Source organism: Schistocerca gregaria, chromosome 4, assembly GCF_023897955.1.
Source record: "Schistocerca gregaria isolate iqSchGreg1 chromosome 4, iqSchGreg1.2, whole genome shotgun sequence".
In the NCBI taxonomy this organism is placed as follows: domain Eukaryota; kingdom Metazoa; phylum Arthropoda; class Insecta; order Orthoptera; family Acrididae; genus Schistocerca; species Schistocerca gregaria.
In genome coordinates this window covers 614275293-614303246 of record NC_064923.1, presented here as the reverse complement: position 1 = coordinate 614303246, position 27954 = coordinate 614275293, and the positions used below count along the sequence as shown (strand labels likewise).

The following is a 27954-nucleotide window of genomic DNA, read 5'->3' as shown; positions in this document are numbered from 1 at the left end:
TTCCAATTGGCTTTTCTATCAATATTTGATAATGTAAAAGTTATGTATATTTCCAACTGAAAAAAATTAAGCAGTCATGGACAGTGGAAACTTTCTTATGACATTTGGGTACAGAACAGAAAAATATTTAAATGACCAGATAAACATTTCTAAAAGTCAGACACCTTGAAATAATTTGTACTTGCAGAAAAACGCATTTGTGTGTTAACGACAACAGACTTTGCATCATTTAAAAAAGCACACATTAAATCCAAACATTCACTACACAACAGTGTGCTTCAGAATCATTGCTGAAGTATGTTTTTAAACTCCACTGTTGTCACTAAACTTGTCTGTCTCAAAAATAAAAACAACTTCTCCTGATCAAATTGTGAGCTCTTTTCAATGGCATCAATAAAAATCAGATCTGAGTGATGCTTTTGGAGATACCACCTGTTGAAAAATGGGCCAAAATTGACTAATTAAATTTTTTTAGTAGACTTTAAACTTAGATAACTTAGTTGTTATTTGAGCAATCCAGGTGCCACTTGCAGAGCTTTTTGACATGCTGGCAGGCTGCAGGTGTGTATAGCATCAGTGCCAGAAAGTTATTCTTTCAGTGGATACAAGACAATAAAGTATAGTCAAGATCTGTTATGACAAGATGTATGACCCACTTTGAAAGCATATTTATGATGAATTTACTATAATTTGACTTTCAGTTCTACAACTAAGCTATTGTACCCAAAAGTTGTACAGGATCACTAAGTTTCAGTATGGCAAGTCTGTTAGATACTGAGTAATGGTAAAACAAAATTGATGATTTACTCCTTTAAGAAGCAATGTCAAAAAACTAACCTTTACAAAAGGGTAGCCAGTGGCCCAACCATACTACTTATGGAGCTGTAATTTGGGGTGCTTCATGTAAGTTCTGTATGTACATCACTGTAAAAATTTCCTCAGTATTAGAGAGGGTAAAGTGGGGACCCCTAGGAGAGTTAACATGGAATGATCCTAGTGGGTTTGGAGGCTGAAGGGTGTTGGGAAAGGTAGTGTTCAATAGCACTACAACCAGGGGCATGAGGGATGTTGGTGTATATGGACATGGCATCAACAGTGACTAAGGGATTGACAAGGTAATGGGGTAGGTATGGTGGAGAAACAGTAAAGGAAGTGGATGGTGTCTTTGACATGTGAGGCTTGATTACGGACAATTGGTTGGAGGTGTTGGTCAATGAGGGCCAAAATTCTTTCATTGGGGACACAATAACCAGCCACAACCGGGTATCTAGGATTGTTGTGTTTGTGCATTTTTGGGAGCATGTAGAAGGTGGATGTGCAGAATTTCATAGGTGTGAGTAGAGAAATGAATTCAGGTTAGAGGTTCTGGGAAGGACCTAAGCAGGTTGGAATTCTGAGATGGGATCACTCTGATAGAGTGAATAGGTGGAGGAGTCACAATAATTGGCAGAGGTATTCTGCCATGAACTCACTGTGATTCAGAACAAAAGTGGTGGAACCTTTGTCAGCAGGTAGGATGAGTAGGTCAGGACTTGCTTGAGGTTGTGTATAGCTATTCTTTCTTCTTCTGAAAGGTTGGTGTTCTGTGGAAGGGACTTGGGGAAGAATAGTGAGGCTAAGTTGAAGGTAAGGAATTCCTTGAAGGTGACCAGCGGGTGGCTAGGTAGAAGAGGGAGAGGATCACAATTAGATGATGGTATGAAGTGGAAAAGGCAGGGTTCAATGTTGGAATTACGTTGATTTTGGTTGAAGCGATTGGCAGCACAGAAGCACTTCCAATGCAGGAATCAGAAGAAGGCCTTCACAAACAGGCACTGTATCCCAGACTTAGTCCGGAAACATATCTCCCATGCCATTTCCCCTTACACCACAATCCTCCCAAGACCCCCAAGAACTGGCCACAAAGGAGTGCCCCCTTTGTCACCCAGTACCACCCCGGACTGGAACAACTGAACCACATCCTTTACACAAGTTTTGATTACCTATCAACATGCCCTGAAACACAGGACACCCTACCTGAGATCCTTTCCACCCCTCCTAAACTGGAGTTCTGTTGTCCACGCAACCTCCACAACATTCTAGCCCATCCCTATGTCACTACAAATCCCAACACTTTGCCACAAGGATCATATTCCAATGGAAGAATCAGGTGCAAGACCTGCCCAATCCACCCACTCAGCAATTTGTATTCTAGCCCTGTCACAGGTTCATCCTATCCATCAGCAGCCAGGCTACCTGTGAAAGCAGCCCTGTCATTTTCCAGCTCTGCTGCAATCATTGCACAACTTTTTATATTGGTATGACTACCCACCAACTGTCCACCAGGTGAATGGTCACTGCCAAACTACGGCCAAGAGCAAAGTATACCACCCTGCGGCACAATATGCAACTGAACATAAAATGCTTGATTTCAATGCCTGCTTCACCACCCAAATCATCTGGAACCTCCCCTCTGAACTCCACAGCTCCACAGATGGGAGTTATCCTTGCAACACATTCTCCACTCCCATAATTATCCCAGCCTCAACCTATAATAAGGCAACAGATTTGCCACAGTGGATACACCGGTTCCCGTAGGATCACTGAAGTTAAGCACTGACGGGCGTGGCCGGCACTTGGATGGGTGCCCATCCAGCCACCATGCGTTGTTGCCATTTTTCGGGGTACACTCAGCCTCATGATGCCAATTGAGAAGCTACTCGGCCGAATAGTAGCAGCTCGGGTCAAAGAAAACCACCATAACGACCGGGAGAGCGGTGTGCTGACCACATGCCCCTCCTATCCGCATCCTCATCAGAGGATGACACGGTGGTCTGATGGTCCCAATGGGCCACTTGTGGCCTGAAGACGGAGTGCAACCTATTATAACATACTGTTCCCATAGCCTCTGCCCTATAAACTCCTCCCCGTTCTTGTCTCCCAGCCTCTCTGTTTGCCGCCCTCTGCCAATGCACCTACTCATCTTTCCCTGCTTCTCTCCCTTTTTTGCCACCTCCCTGCCCCACAACCTCCTGATGTTGCGTCTGTTGGCATTATAGTTTCTGCTTACTCCACCTGACAGCATTTATCTGTCCCCCAACCCTTACATTACTATCCCTTCCCTTCTTCATTCCTTCCAGATTGCTGCTTGCGTCCCAAGTGATAGTTGCATTCTAGTCCAAGCTGCCAGAGTTGGCATTCATGTCTACATGAGGTGTGCTTGCTTCCGTGTATGAATGATGTGTGATTCTCCTTTGCTGGTGAAAGTTGTGGCCTGAACTCTATGTAAGTGTCTTTTAATTAAGCTTGTCTGTAATTATATGTAACTTAACATTTCTTCTTTATGGTAAGTGAAAATCTATCTTTTTTTTTACATTGTTGAGCACATATTGGATAGGTGTAAGGTAGTAGAACAGTTCATGGTGGAACGGAGCCTCTCTGGCACAGTCTCTCTAAAGAAACAGAACTTCTGCACAGTACCTGTACAAGAAAGCACAGGTCTCAACAAAGAGGTGTTTCTCTTGTGCAAAGGCCAATGCACAAAGCTGTCATTGACTACTGTAGCAGAATCTTACTGAAAAAAACTCTAGCAAAACCCACAGAAATTCTGGTCATATGAAAATGTTATTACTGGCAAGAAAGTCAAGTGCCCAGTCACTCATAGATGACGCATGAAATGATACTGAGGATGACAAAGCAAAAGCAAAACCAAACCTGTGAAACTCCATTTTCAAACTTTCCTTTGTAAAGAAAGATACAGGAGTACTACTGAAGTTTAATTCTTGTATCACTGTAAAGATAATGGATATAAATAGTAGTATCAGTGGTGTTGATGAACAATCAACACTGCCACAACTGAATGAGATCCCAGGGCAGGATTGAATTCATATCAGAGCTAAACAGAATTTGTGACAGCCCTTCTTTTATTCACAATATGCCACAGATCCCTCTAAAAATATACTGTGCTATGTAATTGGAAGAAAGCTCATTCACACACTCTACAAGAAAGGTAGCAGAAAGGAAGAAAGGATTAAAAAAAAACTACCATCAAATATCACTGACAATCATCTGTTACGCCACCCAGCATGGATACCGAAAATTTGTCATGTGAAAGCCAAATTATGTCTGTCACACATGACATCCTGATTCTGATTACCCAAGATGAAGACAGATGGATGAAGTATTTCTTCACTTCTCAAATACATTTCACCCAGTACCACTCAAATGCATGTTAGTGAACATGTGATCATTTGGTGCAAGAACGAAATTTTTTACTATTTTTTTTTTCAGTGAAGATGCAAAATATTATCTTGATGAGTCATTAATAGACATAAATGGTACAATAATGAAGCACTAGAATGGCAAGGGAGTCTGCCCAATATTCAGTCAGATCTTGATAAGATTTCGAGAGATAAACAATTGGCAACTTGCTTTAGAGATTCAGAAATGTGAAACTGTGCACCTCACAAACTTCAATAATGTATGACTGCAATATCACTAAGTCAAAATTGGAATCAGTAAATTCATACAAACATCTGGATGTAACAATCTATGGCGATATGAAATTGAATGATCACACAGGCTCAGCCATAAATAAATCAGGTAACAGACTTTGATCTATTTGTAGGATACACGGAAAATGCAATCTATCCATAAAGGAGATTCATAATGGACAGTGTTAGACACAGAAAGTTGATGAAAATCACGTTGAACCAAAAAGAAAATGAATAAGAGCCAGAATATTAAATTAAACTCATTGTAGGCCACTAGGTGAAAAATATTAAATAAATCCTGTAACTTGGAAAGCATGTAGGCTGTTGCAGTAGTACCCTGTGTAACAATTTCCTCATTCTGGGTACCACAACTGTTAACACTCTCTGATTCCGATAGCCCTCAAGGGCAAAAACCACAACAATTTGTAGTATCTAGTAATATTGGCATAGGGCCATTAATATTATGGAAGTAGCTGCAGTGACACAAATGAAATAGGAAATTTTCATTTCAGCTTGGGGGATTCTGTAGTCCATAAGTCTTACCACAATCAGATTACTCTTTATTTTGAGCGTTATCCGATCAATGGTGTTTATTGCGAATTTAGTCACAGGGTCTACTCATGGAAGAAGAATGGTCAGAGAATTGTGTAACTGTACATCACGTAATTTGTCACACTGGAAGTGGTAGAAACTATTATCCCCTACAGTACCACTGGAAAGAATTAATGTCAAACAGAGGCACTATAAAGAATGACCAACACAGGTTGGTTGAAATTGCCAATACTGGAGGTCAGCCTCTTCCTCCCCCCCCCCCCCCCCCTCCAATGTAGTTCAAGGTCAATATTAGATTGACAGGTGGTAGTTTCGTTGAGTTGGTGAAAGCAATAAATGGGAATACAAAATCTTTATACTGGTAGTGCCAGGCAGATCTGCTATGGTCTATGTTCTGTATCTACAGTTATACTCTGCGAACTATCATGACGTGCATGGCAAAGGATACATCCCACTGTGCTGACTATTAGAGTTTCTTCCCAGTCCATTCACATACAGAGCATGGAAAGAATGATTGTCTGAATACCTCTGTGTATGCTATAGTTAATATAATCTCAACCTCACTATCCTTATGTGAGTGATACATGGGGGGTTGCATTATATCCCTAGTCATCATAAGTCAATTCTTGAAACCTTGTTAAGAGACTTTCTCAGGATAATTTATGTCTATCTTCAAGAGTCTTCCAATTCTCTTCCTCCAGCATATCTATGACAGTTTCCCACATATCAAACAAACCTGTGACCATGTGTGCTGCCCTGCTCTGTATACATTCAATATCCCCATTAGTCCTATTTTATGTGGATGCCACACACATGAGCAATATTCTGGAACCAGTCGCACGAGTGATTTGTAAGCAAATTGCACTTCCACAGCATTCCACCATTAAATTGTAGTGTAGCACCTGCTTTATCCACAATTGGGCCTATCTGAATATTCCACTTCATACCCCAACATTGTGTTACACCCAGGTATTTATATGAGTTGACTTTTCCCAACAGTGACTCATTGATATTATACTTGTTGGATAATATGTTTTTCTCGTTTTGTGAAGTGCACAATTTTACATTTCTGAACATTCAGAACAAGTTTCCAATCTTTCCACAGCTTCGAAATCTTACAAAGATCTGACTGAATAATTATGCCGCTTCTTTCAGACAGTAGTTCATTATATTGTGTTGAAACGTGACAGTATGGTTGTGAGTCGGCAGAACCAGTGAATTCGTGTCATTATATTAGTTTCCGTAACCGTTAAAGTTCAAATTTTTACACAGACTGGATTTCGACGAGTCATTAACGCCCACCACTTCGATGGTGTCATGGCTGAAAGCAGGCAAGTGGCAAACAGCCCACTGATACTTAGTAAATTTGTTATAAAAGGAATTCCCTCGGTAATCTTTCTTGTGTGTGTTTAATATTCTATTTCATAAGTACTCGTTTCTTAAAGGACAGCCAAGAATTAAGTTTTCGCGTAACAAATATTTACCGTCATTTCCGGAGACGTCTGGTTGTTGCAGATGCAATGTCCTTCCGTCTGAAATGAAAGAACATTCCACAATTTATACCGCATGTTTTTCTGAAAACTGCAACAATATGCGTGACAAAATATGTATTGTTAAGCAACAAATCAAAAATCTTTGCTATAAAAGGCTGACATACAGTGCTCTTCATATGATTTTTAATAACTAATGACGTGCCCACGAAAAGCAGCCGCTATGCAAATTGCAGAGTTGTACCAAGTGTACGAAAGCCACACACACACAAACGGCGAATAAGAACTCGGCACTCACATTTTAACATGTATGGAGGAATTATGTGACACTATCGACTGACAACAATAACAGTTTGCTAAACAGAATTTGCACAACTGGGCAAGCATTTGACAATTAATTGTCTGAAAATACTGCCAATGTGCGTCCAGTTCAAAATAGACGCAGGTTTCAAAATCTGAATCGGCTACCGTATGTCTGCAAAAAAGTACAGCGTCAGAAAAAAATCGAATACGGGAATTATTCATACCGGCTACGAAAGGAATAAATGCACACTTATGTATAGATTCTTACCAGATCCGCGTTGCTGATAACCGCAACACTACCGTTTAATTCATCAGCAACCAATTTCAACATTTCCTTTTTTACACACGGTGTAAGAATAAGTTTGGGGTGCAATTTCTGACACAAAAAACAAGCTTTGGTACTATTCATGTAAGCGAATTGCCTGACTCGTTTTGCGCAAGAATCGTACAGACACAAAAGAACGCGTGGTTGAAGTCGCTCTCAGACGCAGGCAACCAGGTAAAAGCCGTGACAAAGACGTCACTCCAGACGCCGAGCCTAAGCTATTAATAACACTTCCGCTACAACGGCATTTTCCATTTTCTTTCTGGATAATATACAATAGTTGTTTCAAATTTTGACAGTTACGGCAAGCGTTGTTAGTTCTTAGGTTATCTGAAATTAGATCCTTGGAATAAACTACTACACTCATTTACTTCATAGCTGTTATGCGGTCCGAGCCGATCTTAAAGAAACTGATCAACGAAGTCAGAAATGGATTGCCTCCGCGAAGCAAAACATATTTTTCGATCCGCATCACAATGCGATATATTTAGTCTTGCAGAAAAAATGTGATGAGCTACAAATACATGCCGACTTATGTTTTCTATTTGACAGGCTATGGAGAATACAGAAAAAAACCATGGCCTTGCTTAATGTTGGTGCAACAATGCCTTGGTGCAGTACCCTTTTTTCTCAACGCAATTTACTGCATGAACATACCTTTAACACTGTTTGTTTTCTGAAACTACGGTAATTAATTAATATCGTATATTTATTGCTCCAGTTTTATCATCTTTTATTTACTTTTTCCTTTCGTCACAATAATCATATGGTCATTTCATTTCATAAAGCTGTTGCCACTATTGATCAGCCAGTGGTTATCGTCAAAGGCACATCCTGTTCTTGCAAGCTGTTTCGAAGGCATTTCGTTTTAGGCTCAAGATGACCACTGGCATCCTGAAACCGGTAACGGGCTGTAGAAATCCTAGTGTGATTTGCCGAAAAGAAAAAGAACGTAAGTCAATCAGTTTTATCTCCAAGACAGTACTTCATTTTTCATTCAAGGACTACAAGCTTTTTCCAAACAGAATCACACTGCCATACATTAAGTCTTATTGACACTCTCAACAACACATCCAATATGAAAATGAAAGAAAAACTTAAATAATATGAGATTTACTCAACAAAGCTTCACTCTACAGCTGAATAAAAACTGTGGCCAACTGAAAATCCGGGTTTTGTTTAGAGTTCAGGAGTTGCTTTGTTACAATATTTCATACGTTACAGTTGTTCGATTATTCGAATATCTTAAAAGCATATTAAATTCTGCAATAGATAGTTAATATTATGAAAATATATAAACTATAGTCTGGTTAAAATTGTTTGGCACTTCATAAGGTGGTGCTGGTTTCCTCTGATCAGAGTGCTCAGCACCATGCCCGCCCGAATCGTTCGCTGCTCCCAAACTACCACAACAACTGGTCAGTTTACTTCCAATTCTTTGCCTGGCATTCGTTCTTGATGTGTTTGGATCACGAATCAGGGATTTGGCAATTTTATTTCGTATTTCATCATACATGGAAACCATACCACAACCAACATACACACATAAGAATCTCAATAGGAAGGGGAAAGGTAAATTGGCTGGGGTGATAGCAAAATCTTTAAAGGGGGGGCCCTCAGACTCAGGGAAAGTACCTCTTTTTTAGGCTAACATAAGTATCCAATGACTCAAAATTGAATGAAATTAAGCTTATTGAAAAGCTCAGACAGGCAGGTACTAGAAACATTAAAATATCACAAGGTTGTCATAAAAGTACAGTGAAAAATAATGTTAGGATGTCACAAGATTCTCATAAAAGAACAGTGAAAAATAGTATTAGTATATTGCATCACAATATCAGGGGATTAAAAAACAAAGTAGATGACCTTTTTGTTTGTTTAGAAGTTTAGAAACTGCGGATGAAATAGATGTACTATGCTTGACTGAACACCATATAGGCACAGGTATAGAAAACATAAACATGGCTGGATATAAGCATTCAGCACATGCAAGTAAGGATGCGATGGAGAGAGAAGAAGTTCCCATACATGTTAAAATTTATCTTAGTGTGAAAAATTTAGGAACTAAAAAATTTTGTGTAGAGCAACAGACAGAAGCTTGTGCATGTGAGCTTCAACTAAACGATGATGGTACTTTTATAATTATAGCTGTGTACAGGGTCCAACTGCGAAATTTTCTTTTCGGTTGTTTTTAGAAACTTGGCTTCTTTGTTGTGCTATCTGTGAGACAGAAGGAAGCAAACTACTCTTTGTGGAGATTTCAACGTAGATTTTCTGAAGGAGTCTGACAGAAAGCTTGACCTTGAAGTATTACTTGGTTCTTTCAATTTGACATCAGTTATTGATTTTCCTACTAGAGCACTACAGGAAAGCAGTACACTGACTATACTTGTGCACAGTACACTGACAGATAATGTTTTTGTACACCAAGATAAATTAAATCAAATAAAAACTTCTCCTGTTACAAATGGTCAGTCTGGTCGTGATGCACAGCTACTTACAGTATATAACATAGCTCCATACAGAAATGCAAAACAGTCCTCCAACTGCAAATTTTAGGGAAAGCTTGCAACGGTTAGAATGGAGTGATGTGTACAGAGAACCTTATGCTTATTTAAACTTTAAACTATTTTGCGATACCTTTGTGGCTAAGAAAACAGTGAAATATAATTGTAAGAAACCATCTAAAAGTAAGAAACTGTCTAAAATGCCATGGCTTACTAAACAGATAAAAATTCTTGTAAACAGAAAAGGGAAATGTATCTTATAGCTACAAGAAGTAATGACCCAGAAACAGTCAAACATTATAAACACTACTGCTCCGTAATGAGAAAAGTTATTAAAAAGTCCAGAAATATGTGCATTATGTCTGAGATTAGCACCTCTGATGATAAAATTAAAACAATTTGGAATATTGTGAAAAGAGAAACAGAGCAACTGAGAGCATAGGAAGACTGTACTTCTATCAAATTCACTGAAAAGTTTGTTAGCAAAAAGTCAGAAGTAGAAAATATTTGAATAATCATTTCTAAGTGCTGTAGAGAAAATAGGATCCAATTATTCAGTAGAAAATACCTGGCTGTATATGGAAGAGGCAGAACCTACACAATTTGATAAAATTGAAACCTCCTACTGAAATTAGGAAAATAATAATTTCACTCAAAAGTAAAATCTTTTATGGAATTGATGGCATTCCCATCAGATTACTAAAGTCTTGTTGCCAACAGATAAGTAGGATTCTCAGTCACATATGTAGTAGCTTGCTGAAACAGAGCATTTTCCAGATAGACTGAAATATGTTATTGTTAAACAATTGGACTGAAACATGTTATTGTTAAACAATTGCATAAAGAAGGGCATAGGTCTGACACTAACAACTACTGCCCAATCTCACTTCTGACAGCTGTATCCAAAATTCTTGAAAAAATTAAGTATTCAAGAGCAGCTTCACATATTTGTAAAAATGAAGTACTAACCATGGCTGATAGAAGTCAAGGAAGACATTGAGGAACTGAACATAACTAAAAGTGACATTAGGAACCGAGCACTTCTCAGAAGGATACTAAAAGAAAAGAGGTTTCACGACAGATCACCCTGTAAAAAGACTGGCGCCCTTCGGACAAAGGAGAGAAAGGAGAAACATAGCCAGAGAATGCGGGATTACTGGGCAAACATCAAGTCCTTTCCCATGCTGAAAAGCTGAATATTGTGGTCCTTAGCTGGCCCACTCGAAAGAAGAAGAAGAACTAACAAAATGTGAATTTGGTTTTCAAAAAGGCTTTTCAAAGAAAGTTATATATATGCCTTCACTGATCAAATATTAAATGCTCTGAATAACTGAACGTCACGCACTGGGATATTTTGTGATTTTTCAAAGGTTTTTGACTGTGCAAATAATGAAATTCTACTACATAAGCTTAGGTATCCTGCACAAATGGTTTAATTCATATTTCACTGGGAGTATTCAGAAGGTTGAAATTAACTTTACCGATAATCTGTAAAAATCAGCAGAGTGCTCTGAATGGGGGTATCAAGAATTGTGTTTCACAGGGTTCAGTCTTGGGTTCCTTATTGTTCTTAAGATATGATATTAATGACATGCCTCTCTAAATTCATGAAGGTTGCAAGCTAGTTCTTTTTGCCAATGATACAAGTATATTAATCGCACTCAACAAATGAGATTTAGCAATGGAAATTTTAAATAATGCCTTCCACAAAATTATTAACGGATTCTCTGTGAATGGAGTCTCACTAAATTTTGAGAAAACACAGTATATACAATTCTGTACAACAAATTGCCTGACACCATAGTTAGATACAGACTTTGAACTGATGTCTTGCTAAGGCAGGATATTCAAAATTTCCGGGGAAGTGTATTGATAAGAAACTGAATTGGAAGAAACACATTGATGATGTGCTGAAGTGGTTAGGTTCAGACACTTATGCTATTAGTGTTATTACAAATTTTGGTGATAAACGTATCAGCAAATTAGCCTCCTATGCCTGTTTTTATTCACTGATTTGATATGGCATCATATTTTGGGGTAATTCATCATTAAGAAAATAATAGCTGGAACCCATCCAAGATCACCTTGCATATGTTTATTTAAGGAACTTGGGGTATTCACAGTTCCTTCACAATGCATATATTCACTTATGCAATTTCTTATTAATAACCCATCCCAGTCACAAAATAACAGTGACATGACTACATTAGAAGAAAGGATAATAATCACTACTCTGGGGTAAATCTGACTTTGGCACAGAATTATGCTGCCACAAAAATCTTTTGTCATTTGCCAAATAGCATTAAAGGTCTGACAGACAGCCAACCAAAATTTAAAAACAAAAGAATTTTTGAATGACTACTCCTTCTACTCAACAGATGATTTTCTTAGATATGAAGTAATAACTGTTAAAAAAATGTGTGATGAAAACTTAAGTTAAACTGACACATTCCACATCATTACAAAATGTCATTTTTATGATCTCTGGAACAAGTATTAATTTAATGTAACACAATGTAATGAAATATGCACGTTTCAAACCCAGCACTAACTAAACACTACTGGATACTTCCACACAAGACACGATTCAGTGTCAGATATGCAGTTATCATAATCACAGAGATCAGCTTACATTAGATTAGCTTCACACAACACTGAGCAAAACCGAGTTTTTGAAGGCTGAAATTCATCACCGCGATTCGGTGATCAAAGTCTGAAGTATAATTATGTCACTTAGTGTTGTACTTTCATGCAATGGTCAGTGTGTTAACTTGACATGTTGAAGGTCTTGGTTTGAATCTCATCAAGAACCATGAAATTTTATTATTTCTAAATCCAAAGACTTTGCTAACCATTTTTATGCAATTAAATGGTTTAAACATAATTTTTTATTTCTAATTCTTTGCCACATAATTTTCATCATTGTAGTGACTGTTTTATTTGTTTTATTTTTCCACGTATCATTCTATACAGAGGATATATATTAAAAACAAAGATTTAAAAACAAAGATTCCAAGACTTACCAAGCGGGAAAGCGCCGGTAGACAGGCACAATAAAATAACACACAAACACACACACACAAAATTTTGAGCTTTCGCAACCGGCGGCTGCTTCGTCAGGAAAGAGGGAAGGAAAAGGAAAGATAAAAAGGATGTGGGTTTTAAGGGAGAGGGTAAGGAGTCATTCCAATCCCGGGAGAGGAAAGACTTACCTTAGGGGGGGAAAAAAAATAGGTATATACTCACGCACACACACACATATCCATCCATACATACACAGGCACGAGCCTTTTTTTTCCAGTAAATCTTTGACAAGGGTAGTTTGGTTGAATCTGGGAGTGGGGCTAAAGGTGAGACCTTTGGATAGGACAGAGGTTTCGGATTGGGAGATAGGTTTGGAGGAAAGGGTAACTACTGAATTGGGGTGTTGTGGTTCCAGATTGTGTTGACTAGAATTTTGAGGTGTTGGGGGGAGTGGAGCTGGAAGTGGGAGATTGAGTAGATGGGAGAGACTGGGTCTGTGTGCAATGAGAGGCGGTTGAGGTTTGTTGGAAAGGTTGTGGAGGGTGGGTGAGTTGCCTTTCCAGAGGTGGGAAACCAGGAGATTGGATAGTTTTTTTGAGTTGGAGGGTGGCATGCTGTTCTAATTTGCGGTTGGCCTGTAGGAGGATGCTATGAACAGCCGATGTGGATGTGGGAGAGGAAAGATTGAGGACTTTGATTTGGGATAGGAGTTGACAGGTGTGTTCATTGGCCGAGTCGATGTATAGGTGAAGGATTAGGCGGGTGAGGGCTATGGATTGTGCAGTTTGGAAATGGTATAAGGACTGATGGAAAGAAGGATTGCAGCCAGAGATGGGAACTTTAAGTGTGAGGCCTCTGGGTGTGATGCCAAATGTCAGACAAGCCTGAGTAAATAAAATATGGGAGCATAATCTGGCTAGGGTGAAGGCATGTTTGCGGAGGGAATGTAAATAAAATTTAATGGGGTCGTTGTAAGGATGTTGTGAGGTTGACATGGTATTAGAAGGTGGAAAGGGTAACATGAGGATATATAGGGAGAGACAAAGGTGTGAAAAAAGTCGAAAAAGTGTTGGTTTGAGATGAGCTATGTTGATCCTGTGCTGAACTTATGTTGGTGAACAACAATGGGTGCAAAGGTTAGCTAGTTGTGTTGTCTCCAAAACACGTTAAAGGGTGGGGAAATTCAGGAAAATGCATGTAAATGTATTTAAAGGACTGGTTATGTACCGGCAGGTTATGAAAATGAGGCTAACAGTTGTTTGACGAAGAAATAATAACGTTTAAACCTGTGGGAAGCTGCTAAAAAATGATCGGTTATGTGGGAAAAACGGGAATGGAAATAAAACGAAAGTTGTTGGAAATAGCTGAGATGGTTGTTTAATGGGAGAAAGGAACTGAAGCTGTGAAATAGTATTCACGAGTTTACACGAAATGTTTGTAAACTTGGAACAGTGGATTTTATAGCAGCGGTAATGTTGAAAGCGTTAAAGTTTTTAGGTTATGGTTTGGAAGTAAATTACGTATTATTATAATTAGGCAGGATAAAATGTATGGTAGATTACGGAAAAAGGCAAGATGAATACAAAGTGGAACTACTTGTACAAACAAAAAGAGAAAGTAAGATGATAGAAAAGATTTCGAAATGCAACAGAGACAATAACAAACGTAATTGTTGGGTTCAAATTAATGATGTAAATAAAATAGAAAAAACTTCCACATGGGAAAAATATATTAAAAACAAAGATTCCAAGACTTACCAAGCGGGAAAGCGCCGGTAGACAGGCACAATAAAATAACACACAAACACACACACACAAAATTTTGAGCTTTCGCAACCGGCGGCTGCTTCGTCAGGAAAGAGTGAAGGAAAAGGAAAGATGAAAGGATGTGGGTTTTAAGGGAGAGGGTAAGGAGTCATTCCAATCCCGAGAGCGGAAAAACTTACCTTAGGGGGAAAAAAGGATAGGTATATACTCGCGCACGTGCACACACACACACACACACACACATATCCATACATACATACACAGACACAAGCCTTTTTTGTAAATCTTTGACAAGGGCAGTTTGGTTGAATCTGGGAGTGGGGCTGAAGGTGAGGCCTTTGGATAGGACAGAGGTTTCGGATTTGGAGAGAGGTTTGGAGGAAAGGTTAACTACTGAATTACCCTCACACTGGCTACACAATCTGCTGTGTTACCAATCAATGAGCAGTCCTCGTCGGCACTTAGTTACAGATTATAGGCGACCGAGCAAGGTAGTGTAGTGCTAGCATACTGGACTCGCAATAGGGAGGATGACGGTTCAAACCCGCATCCGGCCATCATGATTTAGGTTTCCCATGATTTCCCTAAATCACTTCAGGAAAATTCCACGATGATTCCTTTGAAAGGGCATGGCCAACCTCCTTCCACTTCCTTCCCCTTCCTTCCCAAATCCAATGGGACTGATGGCCTCGCTGTTTGGTGCCTCCCCCAAAATCGATCAACCAATTATAGATGACCACGTAAGGATGTTGCAGGGGTAGCACACTGGACTTGCATTCGGGAGAGTGACAGTTCAAACCTGCATCAGAGCATCCCGATTTATGTTTCCCATGATTTTTCTAAATTGTTTCAGGCAAATTCCAGGATGGTTCCTTTGAAAGAGAATGGCCAAATCCTCCTCCATCCTTCCCAAATCTGATGGGACCGATGACCTTGCTGAATCAGTCAACCAATTATAGGCAACACAGACAGATCCCAGATGAAAAAAGAATGATAGCAAATAAAAAAGTCACTACAATGATGAAAATTATGTGGCAAAGAATTAGAAATAATAAATTACATTTAAACCAATTACTTGAATAAAAATGATTATCAAATTCTTTTGATAGGATTTAGAAATTTAAAAAAAATCACAGCTCTTGATGAGATTCAAACCTACGCCCTACCACATGGCTTGTTAATACACTAAACATTGCATTAAAGGCCTACATTCAGCGGCATCACTGTACTTTAGACTTCAATCACCAAGTCACAATGATGAATTGCAGTCTTCAAAACTCTGTTTCATGCAAAGTTGTGCAAATAAAGCTAACAATACAATTTATCACAAGTTTGATGGGGAAGATGGTTATATAATTGTGTAGCTCTATGAACAAGACTTTTCTGATAGGTTGATCTTCTAGCACAGGAGACACGGATGCTATTGCCGTTTGTTGTTCCACAACTATGCACACAGTTGTTTAGCTGATATGCATTAGAGGTTCCTAAATATTCTCTCATGAAGACTACTGTTTCAAATATCTGCAGGCAAGGAATGTTAAATATTTTTAACGTTAGGAAAAGAAGGCAACACAAATCTTGTTTCTTTAAACTGCACATGATTCTGGAATATTGCTTTTGAGTTTTGCATATGGATTGATTATAAGGTACAGTCCCAATTCCCCCAGAATATTATTCCACATTTGATTGCTGACTGGAAATATATGTGGTATGCTTCTGTAACTGTTTCTCAGTTACAGCTCATGTTAAGTATCCATGGCATATAATGGATTGATGTAGATGTAGAGGCAGATGTAGATAGCAGTTTAGCTGTAAGAACTTAAATATGCGTATTCCATTTTAGGTTGCTCTGCATATATATTCCTAGGAATTTCATATCATCAATCAATTTTAAATTCTTTTACTTATTTTCAGTGAGTGGTCATTTTGTTGCTTAAGGTGGGATATATGAAAGTTCATGGCAACTGCTTTTTCAGTGTTTACAATAAGCTTATTTCTTTCAAGGCAGAGAGTTAGCTACAGCAATGTGTCTCTAGATGTTTGAAGGTCTTTTTGGTTTAACACTGTAATCAAAATACTGGTGTCATCAACAAATAAAATTTCCTTTTGCAGAGACAGTTTAAATCATGTTATCTACAGTACTAGCCCTTAAAATTGCTACACCACGAAGATGACATGCTACAGACACAAAACTTAGCTGACAGGAAGAAGATGCTGTGATATACAAATGATTAGCTTTTCAGAGCATTCACACAAGGTTGGCACTGGTGCAGACACCTACAACACACAGACATGAGGAAAGTTTCCAACCAATTTCTCACACACACACACAGCAGTTGAGAGACGTTGCCTGGTAAAACGTTGTTGTGATGCCTCACATAAGGAGGAGAAATGCGTACCATCAAGTTTCCGACTTTGATAAAGGTCGGATTGTAGCCTATCGCAATTGCAGTTTAACATATCGCGACATTGCTGCTCATGTTGGTCTAGATCCAATGACTGTTAGCAGAACATCAAATTGGTGGGTTCAGGAGGGTAATACGGAACGCCATGCTGGATCCCAATGGCATCGTATCACTAGCAGTCGGTATGATAGGCATCTTATCCGCATAGGTGTAACGGATCATGCAGCCATGTCTTCATCCCTGAGTTAACAGATGGGGATGTTTGCAAGACAACAACCATCAGCACAAACAGTTCGATGAAGTTTGCAGCAGCATGGACTATCAGCTCGGAGACCACGGCTGTGGTTACCCTTGGCGCTGCATCACAGACAGGAGTGCATGCGATGGCGTACTCAATGACGAACCTGGGTGCACAAATGGCAAAACGTCATTTTTTCGAATGAATCCAGGTTCTGTTTACAGCATCATGATGGTCGCATCCGTGTTTGGTGACATCGCGGTGAACGTGTATTTGTTATCGCCATACTGGCGTATTATCCGGCGTTATGGTATGGGGTGCCATTGGTTACATGTCTCGGTCACCTCTTGTTCGCATTGACGGCACTTTGAACAGTGGGCGTTACATTTCAGATGTGTTTACGACCATTGGCTCTACCCTTCATTCGATCCCTGCGAAACCCTACATTTCAGCAGGATAATACACGACCGCATGATGCAGGTCCTGTACGGGCCTTTCTGGATACAGAAAATGTTCGACGGCTGCCCTGGCCAGCACATTCTCCAGATCTCTCACCAACTGAAAACGTCTGGTCAATGGTGGACGAGCAACTAACTGGCTCATCACAATACGCCAGTCACTACTCTTGATGAACTGTGGTATCGTGTTGAAGATGCATGGGCAGCTGCATCTGGACACGCCATCCAAGCTCTGTTTGACTCAATGCCCAGGCGTATCAAGGCCGTTATTATGGCCATAGGTGGTTTCTCAGGATCTATGCACCCACATTGCATGGAAATGTAATCACATGTCAGTTCTAGTATAATATATTTGTCCAATGAATACCTGTTTATCATCTGCATTTCTTCTTGGTGTAGCAATTTTAGTGGCCAATAGTGTATGTACAAAAGACAGAGGATTGCACATAATGTCGACCTTTGTGGCATGCCATATTTCACTGTAGCTTTTTCTGATGTGTATGATGTTGTTCTTATAATTTTTCAAGTGATTTCATCATGTTTAAGAACAATTTTTTGTCGTCAATTAGTAAGATATGATCTAACCTTTCATCTGAAATACCTCTAATTCCCTCTCTTTCCAGTTTATGTAATAGAATAATGTGATCTATAATATCAAATGCTTTGAATAGGTCCAAGAAAATTCCAGAAGCCATTTCCTTTTCATCTATAGAAATCCATAAATGTTTTGGTTGTTGATCTTGACTGCCTGAAACCATGCTGATGATTTGACAGCAAAGAGTTTTTGTTAATAAACTCTAGCAATATATTGTAAAAGAGCTCATCAAATATCTTTAAGAAGTTACTAAGCTGACTAGAGGCCTGTAGTTTTTAACATTGTCTGCGGCTCCTTTTTTTTTTTTGGAAGGGGGGTTACCTTTGCAACCTTAAGATCTGGAAATGTATGAGTGGAAAGGAGTGATTAATTATATACTTCAGTGGTTCTACAATATAATCTCCTGTTTGGTTTATAACTTAGTCTGTATCACATGAAAGCCACATGAAGGTTTCTTTAATGATCTAACTGCCAGTATGACCTCATTGTGTGTGACCTCTTTGAGAAACATAAACCCATTGGGGGTTTGTTGTTTTCAATGTGGTGCACATTAAGAGTCTGGTTGAAATCATTTGCCATTTTGCTAAATTACTCTTTGCTACTGCAGTGGCATCAGATATTTATACATTTTCCAGACTTACGCTAATAGCATTTGCCACTGGCTTGGTGCCTGTTGCAGAACACACGACGTTCCATGTGGCCCGTGTCTTGTTTTTTTGATTTGTAGGTGTATTCACTTTTTGTTGTAGATCTATTGCACCCTTTGATATATGAAGGGGTAAAAAAAAAAAAAGAGAGAGAGAGAGAGACAGAATTATTTTTTATAAGCTATATACTTTCAAATTGTTTACAAAACAACCTTATCCTCTTCAAAATACTCTTTCATTACAACTAATACATTTGTCCCACCGGTGCTTTCATTGTTCAAAACAATTTTTGTAGTCATCTTTAAAAACTGCTGGCAGCTCCTCCCATGTTTTGATTTGATTTGATTTTTTATTGGTCCAGTTTTATCATACAGCACAAATTGTAGAATTGATATTGGACACGTCGAAGATAAGTTACAATTATACATAGTATTAGCAAAATAGTACGCAAATTAAAAATAGATACCAATTACAATTAATTTTGTTACAGATTCATAAGTTCTCTGATAGAATAGAAACAGTGCTTTCTTAGAAATCCCTTTAGTTTAGCTTTAAATACTGGATGAGTAGCATTTTTTATTTCCTCTGGCATCTTATTGTGTAATATTACACCAATGTTGAGTATGCTCCTCTGATAGGTGGTTGTTCTGTGATATTTTTGATGTATATTTGATTCCCTCTCTGGTACTATAGTTGTGTACATTTTTGTTCTGTAGCAGTTTGCCTGTTTTCAGGAGGTAGTCCCTAGTGAACAAGTACTTAGTAAAATGGGATTTACAGGACTTCATCTCTTTAAGGCCACAAATTATTATTAGAACTCTTTTTTGCTTGCTAAAAACCTTTGCACTGTGAGTTGAGTATCCCCAGAAAATGATCTCATATTGGACTAGTGAGTGGAACTGTGCATAGTATGCCTGCAGTACTGTTGTTTTGCTTGTTGTAGCCTTTAAAATTCTTAGGCCGTAGCACACAGATGATAGTTTTCTAGACAAGTTATTTATAAGTGTGTCCTACTTTAAATCTTGCTGATCACATAGACCCAATAATTTTGTGACACATTTTCTATTAGATCATTTTTTAATTGTGATTGAATAGGCATTTGATTAGTTGGAGGAATTAAATGAAAATCGACACACAGTGTTTTTCCAGTATTTATAATGAGTTCTTCTTGACTTCTTCAATGTTGTCAAATCAGTGTCCTTTCCCGCTCCTTTTCATGCATGGAAATAAAAAAAGTCACACAGAGCCAGGTCAGGAGAGTAAGGTGCATGAAGCAGTGGAACCATGGCATTATTAGCCTAAAACTGTCTAACAGAGATGGCTGCGTGTGCAGGTGCATTGTCTTTGTAGAAGAAAAAGTTTCTTGTGTGCCCAAATCTTCCATTAAAATTCACTAAACCATGCTCCAAGATAACCCACTAATCTCTGACAGTTGATCAATTTTCTGTCGACAGACTTTGAGCACAAGCCCTTGAATGTTTTCAACTTTTTCTTCGATTCCAGCAGCTAATGGACATCCAGAACAAGGTTTGTCATCAATCGACATGTTGCCATTTTTAAATCGAGCAAACTGCTCGTACACTTGGGTTTATCCCAAAGCATCATCTTGATAAACTGTTTTCAACATTAAAACAGTTTTAGCAGCATTTTTACTGAGTAGAACACAAAATTTCACAGCTGCATATTGTTCAGTTCAACTTTCCATCATAAAAAATGAAACAAGAACAAAACAGCACTAACAAAAACAATCACCGCAGATGAACAGTACAAGCCAAGTCGACAACACAGGCAGCATGGAACTGACAATGAGTTGCGCTATACACACCTAGTGGCAGAATGCGTACTACACAAGCTCCGCCCACGGCAATGTTATTCCATTTATTTGTTTTTCCAGCTTCCTCCTGCCCCCTCCCCCCCAAAAAAACTCTAATGATACAGTATTTTGTTTTTTGTATGAATGCAGTAATCTTTTCTTTGCATTGGAAATTTTTATACCTGTAGCGATCCAACTTTTGTTTCTAGTAGGTTTTAATTTACTTTGCTTAAGTGGGAAGGCAATGTCAAAATAATATTGATATGTTCCATGAAAGTTATTAAACATTCTATTTACATTTGAATAGTGGAACACTTCATCTCATGTTTTCCAGTTTAACAGGTGGAGACGTTTGCTGTACTACCATCACTGAGATCCCTGCACACAATGAATTTGATGGGTAATTTCTTTTCATCTTGAGTTTGTTCGTACAGGATAGCTTTAAAAGCTGTGAACAAAGCAATCATGATTTTGGTTCTGCCGCAGACAGTTGATCACCGCTTTCTCTGATACATGAGGTTGTGGTTAGGTTAGGACATGAGTTTAAATTCATGTTTACAAAACAATGCCGCAGTTCAATCATTGGTCACTTAAAATCAGGTGTTGACAGGGTATCTTGCATTTCCAACATAACTTGCAGCAGTTACTTTCAATTTCCTCAGTGTTACATATTAACAGCATTTGTGAATTGGCTTGCTGTGTTTGTGTGTTACCTATAACCGAGTAATAGCCGGTGGCCGATGTGGCAACACCACAGTGGTAAGTGATAAATGTAATGATGAAAACTGTGCATATGGTATGTAAAAATGTTTGCTTGACACTAACCATGATTTTTCCCCAATTTGTAAGAAATTTTAATAGTTTGAGAATAAATTCTTCCGCATTTATTGAACAAGCATTTTTCATGTTTACTTTTAATTCAAAAATGTGTTAGGCATACAAAAACAATTGTTTACAAACTTGCAGCCACAGGCGAACCATTATAACACAACTGTAGCACAGTTAATGCTCTTTGCTATTTGATCTCACAGTCTATAAGCATACATACTGTAGCAATAACAATAACATTAAAATTCAAAGCTAATCGAACCGATTAGGATAGATAGATGGGAAAAAACAAACCTCCCTGTGTAAAATAGTGAGAAATGGATTGCCTTGAGAATAGGTTTGAGACTGAGTAGAGTCTGGTGTGTAACATGTCAAGAGTCTGAACATATTTTGTGTTTGTGAGAAATGATATAAATAGTTATTGTGTACCAAAAAGTGTGTTTGATCATCATTAGTTCCTATCCACTAATATCAAATAATCACAGTGGTGACTATGAGGCAGTAGACACTTCACAACTCTGGATTAACAGTGTGATGTACAGCACTGGCCATTTACCCACAATGGCAAACTTGCATCAGCAGCAACATGTGGTGTTTTTCAGTCAGAACAAAGACTCAAATGGTGACCTGTACACTGTCATCATTCTGTCTGCACAGAACAAAGCAAATTGGAAGAGGCAGGAGGCTGGGGCTACAAACTACACAGACAACATAGATAATGGCAGACCTAGCCGCAAGCAAAGCAACCAACAGCAACTCTAGTATAGTGTGGGCACGAACATATCCTATGATGTCACAGGCCATCTAACCTTCCACAAAGTGTCATATGTGGGGCACTTCCATGATCAATCGGTTTTGTTGAAGAAAACAACTGCACTGGATTCTACCACCCCATAGCATAGCCTAATGTTTCCGTTTGCCTTATACCATTGGAACCATGTGATGTGCTTCAGTTTCACTATTGTACTGGTAAGAGCTGCACAGCCACGCAAGATATGCACCGAGTGTACTGTGGCATCACAAGTGTGCCTGAAGCTTTCTCCATCCAAATCTGGCAGAATGACGCCCTCCCAACAAGTGAATAGCGACAAGCCCCTGAGATCAGGAACCTTACCAGCATTCCAGGTCAGCCAACCACAGACTAGTCAGTTAAGGAGCAACAGACAATACACAAAAGCTCGTAACAGTACTGAACAACATTGCTGAACATTCTCATCTTATTAGTGACATTATTGCCTCTCCCCCTACATTAAACAAGTTTGATACTGCAAAAAAGGCTTTATTGTTACATTTTTTGAAGGCAACTGAATGACAAATATGCCTGGTCTTGTATGAAGAAGAAATTGGAAACAGGAAGTTTTCTCAGCTATGAAGACTCCTTAGGCAAGCTATAGGATCCGACATCTTTTGGGATGTCATCTTGTGGCGAGTATGGATATTCGAACTTCCACCACCACACTTACTTCAAGGGAACAGTAACCTACAGAAGTTGAATTGAACTTGGCTGATATAATCCATGCAGTACTGCAGTTAAATAATAAGCCAGATTCAAATATCAGATATATTTTTCAAGCTACACAGTCAGCCACTTTTCTACAGCATGAATGCTGTGGCCCCAGTGAAACACGAGTACTTGTGAAGTCATCCACGGCCAGTCATGGAATATGCAAAGACTTACTGGAACCACAGTGACAACATGGAATGACAGATAACCAAGCTATCAATGAAGCAGCTGATCCCTCATGACTGAAGGATGTTTCGCCAAGGTAGTCGACCTCATGGAGAGGTCAAAACAATGCTTCACCCACCACTGACTTACATACCACTGACTTAGCTCTTCAACAAATATGTTGGTATCAAAAGAAGTTTGGCACAACAGTGCACAAATGTATTTCACCTTGCAATTTCAAATATCAGCAACTACGGCTTACTGTAGGAGCACTGGACAGTGTAAGGCAAGATGCAAGCAGGCTACAAGGTGTAGATTGGCAAAACAAGCTTATACTCTATCAGTATACAGACCCCACACTCCTTCTATGGAATTGTTTGTCAGGCCACTGATTCCTGGTAGATTCAGGACTGGCAGTTTCAACGATTACTTTTTTACCAGTGGAAGAAACACACCTGTTCGTCACTGTGGAATGACACACCTGTTCGCCATTATGCAATAAGACAACTGACAAATTATTTCGAACTTTGGTGCAACTTCAACTGTGACTTTGTGTTAGCAGATGTGTCAGTGCTAATATTGGGAGCAGATTTTCTTTGACACACAAACTTTCACTAAACTTAGCTATGGAAGTGATTAAACATACTATTGCAGGGCAATCAATACAGGCATTCAAGAACACAGGCCAACACAGGTGTACCACCAACAGTGGAAATTAATGACAAAATTAAGACTTTAATAAAAAAAATTTAAAACACGGTATCGGCACTACTGACAACAAAGTACTGGGGGTGGTACATCACAAATTGTTATTAATTCAAGAAAGTACTGACTACAGAATAAATTGAAGCATTGTCAAAAACAGTTGTACCATAAAATATTGGGTAGCCAACTTGCAGCACCAGGAGCAGTAGCCTCAAATACAGGTGGCGTCGTGTACTAACACACCAAGTCAACAGACACTGAACACACAGGTTACTAAAGTGAAGGGCAATTATAGAGGGCCTACATCCAGTCATACTGTCTGAAAGTGATGAACAGTTAATCAAAGTTGTAGCTACACCACATTCGGCAAAGTCAGAAAAGAAACACAGCATTACATCCACATGTCACACAGTGCCACAGTCTAAGCAAGAGCACGAAGACTTGCACTGGATAGATCTTGAGCATCTAAACAAATTTTAGAGCAACTTTCGCAGACAGAAGTACTATGGTCTTCAGTCAGAATCGGTGTCACCAATTCACTTAGTACCTAAGAAGAACAATTCTTTTAGATAATGTGATTACCAATCACTTAACTCCCATACTGTACTGCGTAGATATCTTAATCCCAACTTACAGGATTTTTCACACACTCCGACAGGTGCAAACATACTTAGTGTGATAGAATACAAGAAGACTTACAACGAAATACCATTGGCCTCAAAAGACATACCGAAAATAGCAGTTGGCATCCTCTTTGGGCTTTTCAAATTTGTGCACATCTCTTACAGACTAAAAAATGCTGCTCCAGACATGGCGGCATCTTATCGACTCGTAGGATTTTTGTTTTGCTTTTGCCGTATGGATAATATACTGGTTTTCTCAGAAACTGCTGAAGAACACAAAAAGACAGTTATAATTTTTTTTATATACTCATTAGAAACATGGCACCTCATCAATGAAGAAAAGTGCCAACTTAGGAAAAATGGAGTAAACTTCATTCTGTACGAAGTTCCAGAATTAAAATCACAGCTGAATGGGTTGAAACAATCCATTCCATGCCTACACCAACAACATTTCAGGAACAACCCCCATTTCTAGGGACAACTAACTTTTATGAGACATTTTCCACTAGTGGTACAATTTCAGGCATCTTCACCAGATGCACTGGCAGGAAAAGAAAACATGTTATTAAATGGATAGACAGCATGCAACAAGGGTTTGAGACCAAACTCAGCTCACAGCAGGCTGTTACACTAGCACATACAGGAGAAGGTGCCCCGTTATCTCTGACGGCTGAGGTAGCTAACATGGTGATTGACACTATATTGCATCAGATAATTGATCAAAAACAATACCCATTGAGATTATTTCCAAGAAAATAGCTATAGCTAATGCAAGTGGTCTGCATTTTACCACAAGCTGCTAGATGTTTACAGGCTGTTCAATATTTCAAGGCAGCCACCGAAGGGCAAAAGTTTAAAATATTTAAACACCATTGCCCTCTGGTGGAGGTGATCAGGAATCCCAGTAACGATTGTTCACATCAATGCTTTATGCACCTGACTTTGATCAGCCAGTCCTCCACAGACATAGTACACATAAAACGGTCAGATAAAACTGTCACTGACCAATTTTCCAGAATCAGTCCTGTGTCAATTTGCCTCAACTCTTACCACCTCACAGCAACACAAAAAAATTAAGAGGGACTCCTATAGATTATTGTTAAGAAACAATATAAGTACAATATAAGTCTAAAATTAGAACATCAACAAATTAATGGCACAGTAAACAATGTATGGTGAGACATACTGTAAGGACGAATCTGACAGTTTATACCCAACATATACAGAAAAGCCATCTACATAAACGTCCACAGACTGGCTCATCCAGGAATACACCTGTCTATTAGTCTAATGACAGAATTTTTTTTTATGGCTGGACATATGAAAGGATAGCAAACGTTGGACATAGGCATGTGTGGAATGCTAAAGGAGCAAAATAGGACAGCATTCAAGCCCATCTTCTGGCAAGTTCGAAATTACAGCTGGCCACTTGCAACATGTACACCTGGATTTGGCTGGCCCCCTTCCCATTTTGGTCAGGATTTAGATACCTTAACAGTTACAGACAGAGCGGCAAGATGGGTGGAGTGTACTCCGTTGTCTGACATCACAGCAGAATCAGCAGCAAATGCATTTATAAAGATGTCGATTGCACACTTTGGATGCCCCACAGCTATCACACGGACCAGTGCCAACAGTTTGGGTCAGCGCTGTTCTTGAACCTTTATAAAATGTGCAGAGTGAAACGCTTTAGAACCACCGCCTACCACCTCCATAGCAACATGTAGGTAGAGTGGGGGCATCGCACATTAAAAGCTGCATTACTGTGTCACAAGGGCAGTGGCATGAATCTCTTCCTTGGGTCTTATTAGGCATGAGATCCGATTTCAAGGAAGATTTACTAACCTACCTGCAGAATTCGTCGAACCAGCAGTCTTACTGGATTCCGCCGAGTTGCCAGAGTTGGTACAACGTGTGAAACTGCACACTACCAATAGTCACGTTCCTCCCCCACAGTCTCAGGTTCTCCACAAGTATTTATACATCAAGAAATTAAACGCTGTGATTTTGTAATGTTATGAAAGCCATATTCATATCTATCCAACAGCCATATTCGCTTCCACACTGAGTTCTACACCGAGAAGCTAACATATTCGACACTATCCTACATGGAAGACTATCAACAGTTTCAGTACATCTGGAACAGTTGCATCCTGCATTACATTTTACCAATTGTCCGCAATATCTATTACACTTATCTTTTTTTCTGTAATTTATCCTAGATGGTGGAAATTCCTTTGTAATAATACCTATATCCCATAATACAGTCACCATCTCACAACCAGAATATTAAGTCTCATGGGCAAGTGGGATTTAATTTATATTCAGAATAGAAAGATATGCTACATTTTTTGTGTTGTTGAGTGGATGTCACCAGTATGGTTTTCATAACTTCTTCATAGCCTACATGTATGGAGAATATTCCAAGAAACAAGCTACAAAAAACACATCTAGGGCATATGGTATATCTGTAAGCTGAAACAAACTAGCATTTTCTATTTTATTCATTAAAGTTATTCACAATGTCTGATAAGCTCTAAAACCAACAATAACTGGCTTTCATGTGCCTAGATGAATTGAAATACAGGTAATCCTGTATATTTCAGGTAAGAAACATAATAAATACACATTTCAACAAATTAACAAAAGTACAACATCAGTATTTTTATCTACAGCTGATAGGGCGGAGAAATTTGCTGTCCACTGACAGTGTTTGCCTGTATGCAGTATGCCGGTAGAATGTACAAACTGCATGGTACCTTGGGCAAGGGCAACACAAAGTGGCTTATCGTATGACAACTAGGCTCAAGAAAAGAAAATGTAGGTTTTCTGCCCGAAGGAGGTGTCACTGGCTCCGAAAGCTTACCAATCACAACAGTCTTCTATGTGTGTGTGTGCGTTCTGTTGCTGTTTTGTGAGTAGATTTTTTTATCTACCCAAATAAATAAATACTCCTTTGGGTACATGATAGTTTAAGTCGTCTATCAAAAACAAAAGATGGAAATCATTATATCATGACTATTTTGGATCATATCTATTAATGCTACCAATCCCACACCAAAGTGCTGAGACCATGACATGTATGTTAAAGATTGGATTTTGTAATATGGTTTACCTTCTTTTATAATTAGCAACCAAGTTACCAATTTTATGTCCGACTTACCACAGCAAGTATGTAGATTACTGAAGATTAACAAGCTAAGAACAATGGCAGCTCACTCAGGGGGGGAATGGCTGAGTGGAAAGAGTTCATCGGACCCTCATGAAAATGATAAGTCACTAAGTCGACAGTAAGCACAATTCATGAGGCACCTACAGGGTGTTTCAAAAATGACCGGTATATTTGAAACGGCAATAAAAACTAAACGAGCAGCGATAGAAATACACCGATTGTTGCAATATGCTTGGGACAACAGTACATTTTCAGGCGGACAAACTTTCGAAATTATAGTAGTTACAATTTTCAACAACAGATGGCACTGCAAGTGATGTGAAAGATATAGAAGACAACGCAGTATGTGCGTGCGCCATTCT

The 27954-nt window shown here is 38.9% G+C and overlaps 1 protein-coding gene across 1 annotated transcript in view; it reads right to left on the bottom strand.

Moving 5' to 3' along the window:
* Positions 1-27954, bottom strand: part of LOC126267834 (centromere-associated protein E-like) — a 536568-nt gene that overhangs the window by 362632 nt on the left and 145982 nt on the right. The window contains exon 8 of the mRNA XM_049973138.1: positions 6509-6556. Within this exon, the coding sequence (XP_049829095.1) occupies positions 6509-6556 (48 nt within the window). The remainder of the gene's footprint in view (positions 1-6508; positions 6557-27954) is intronic.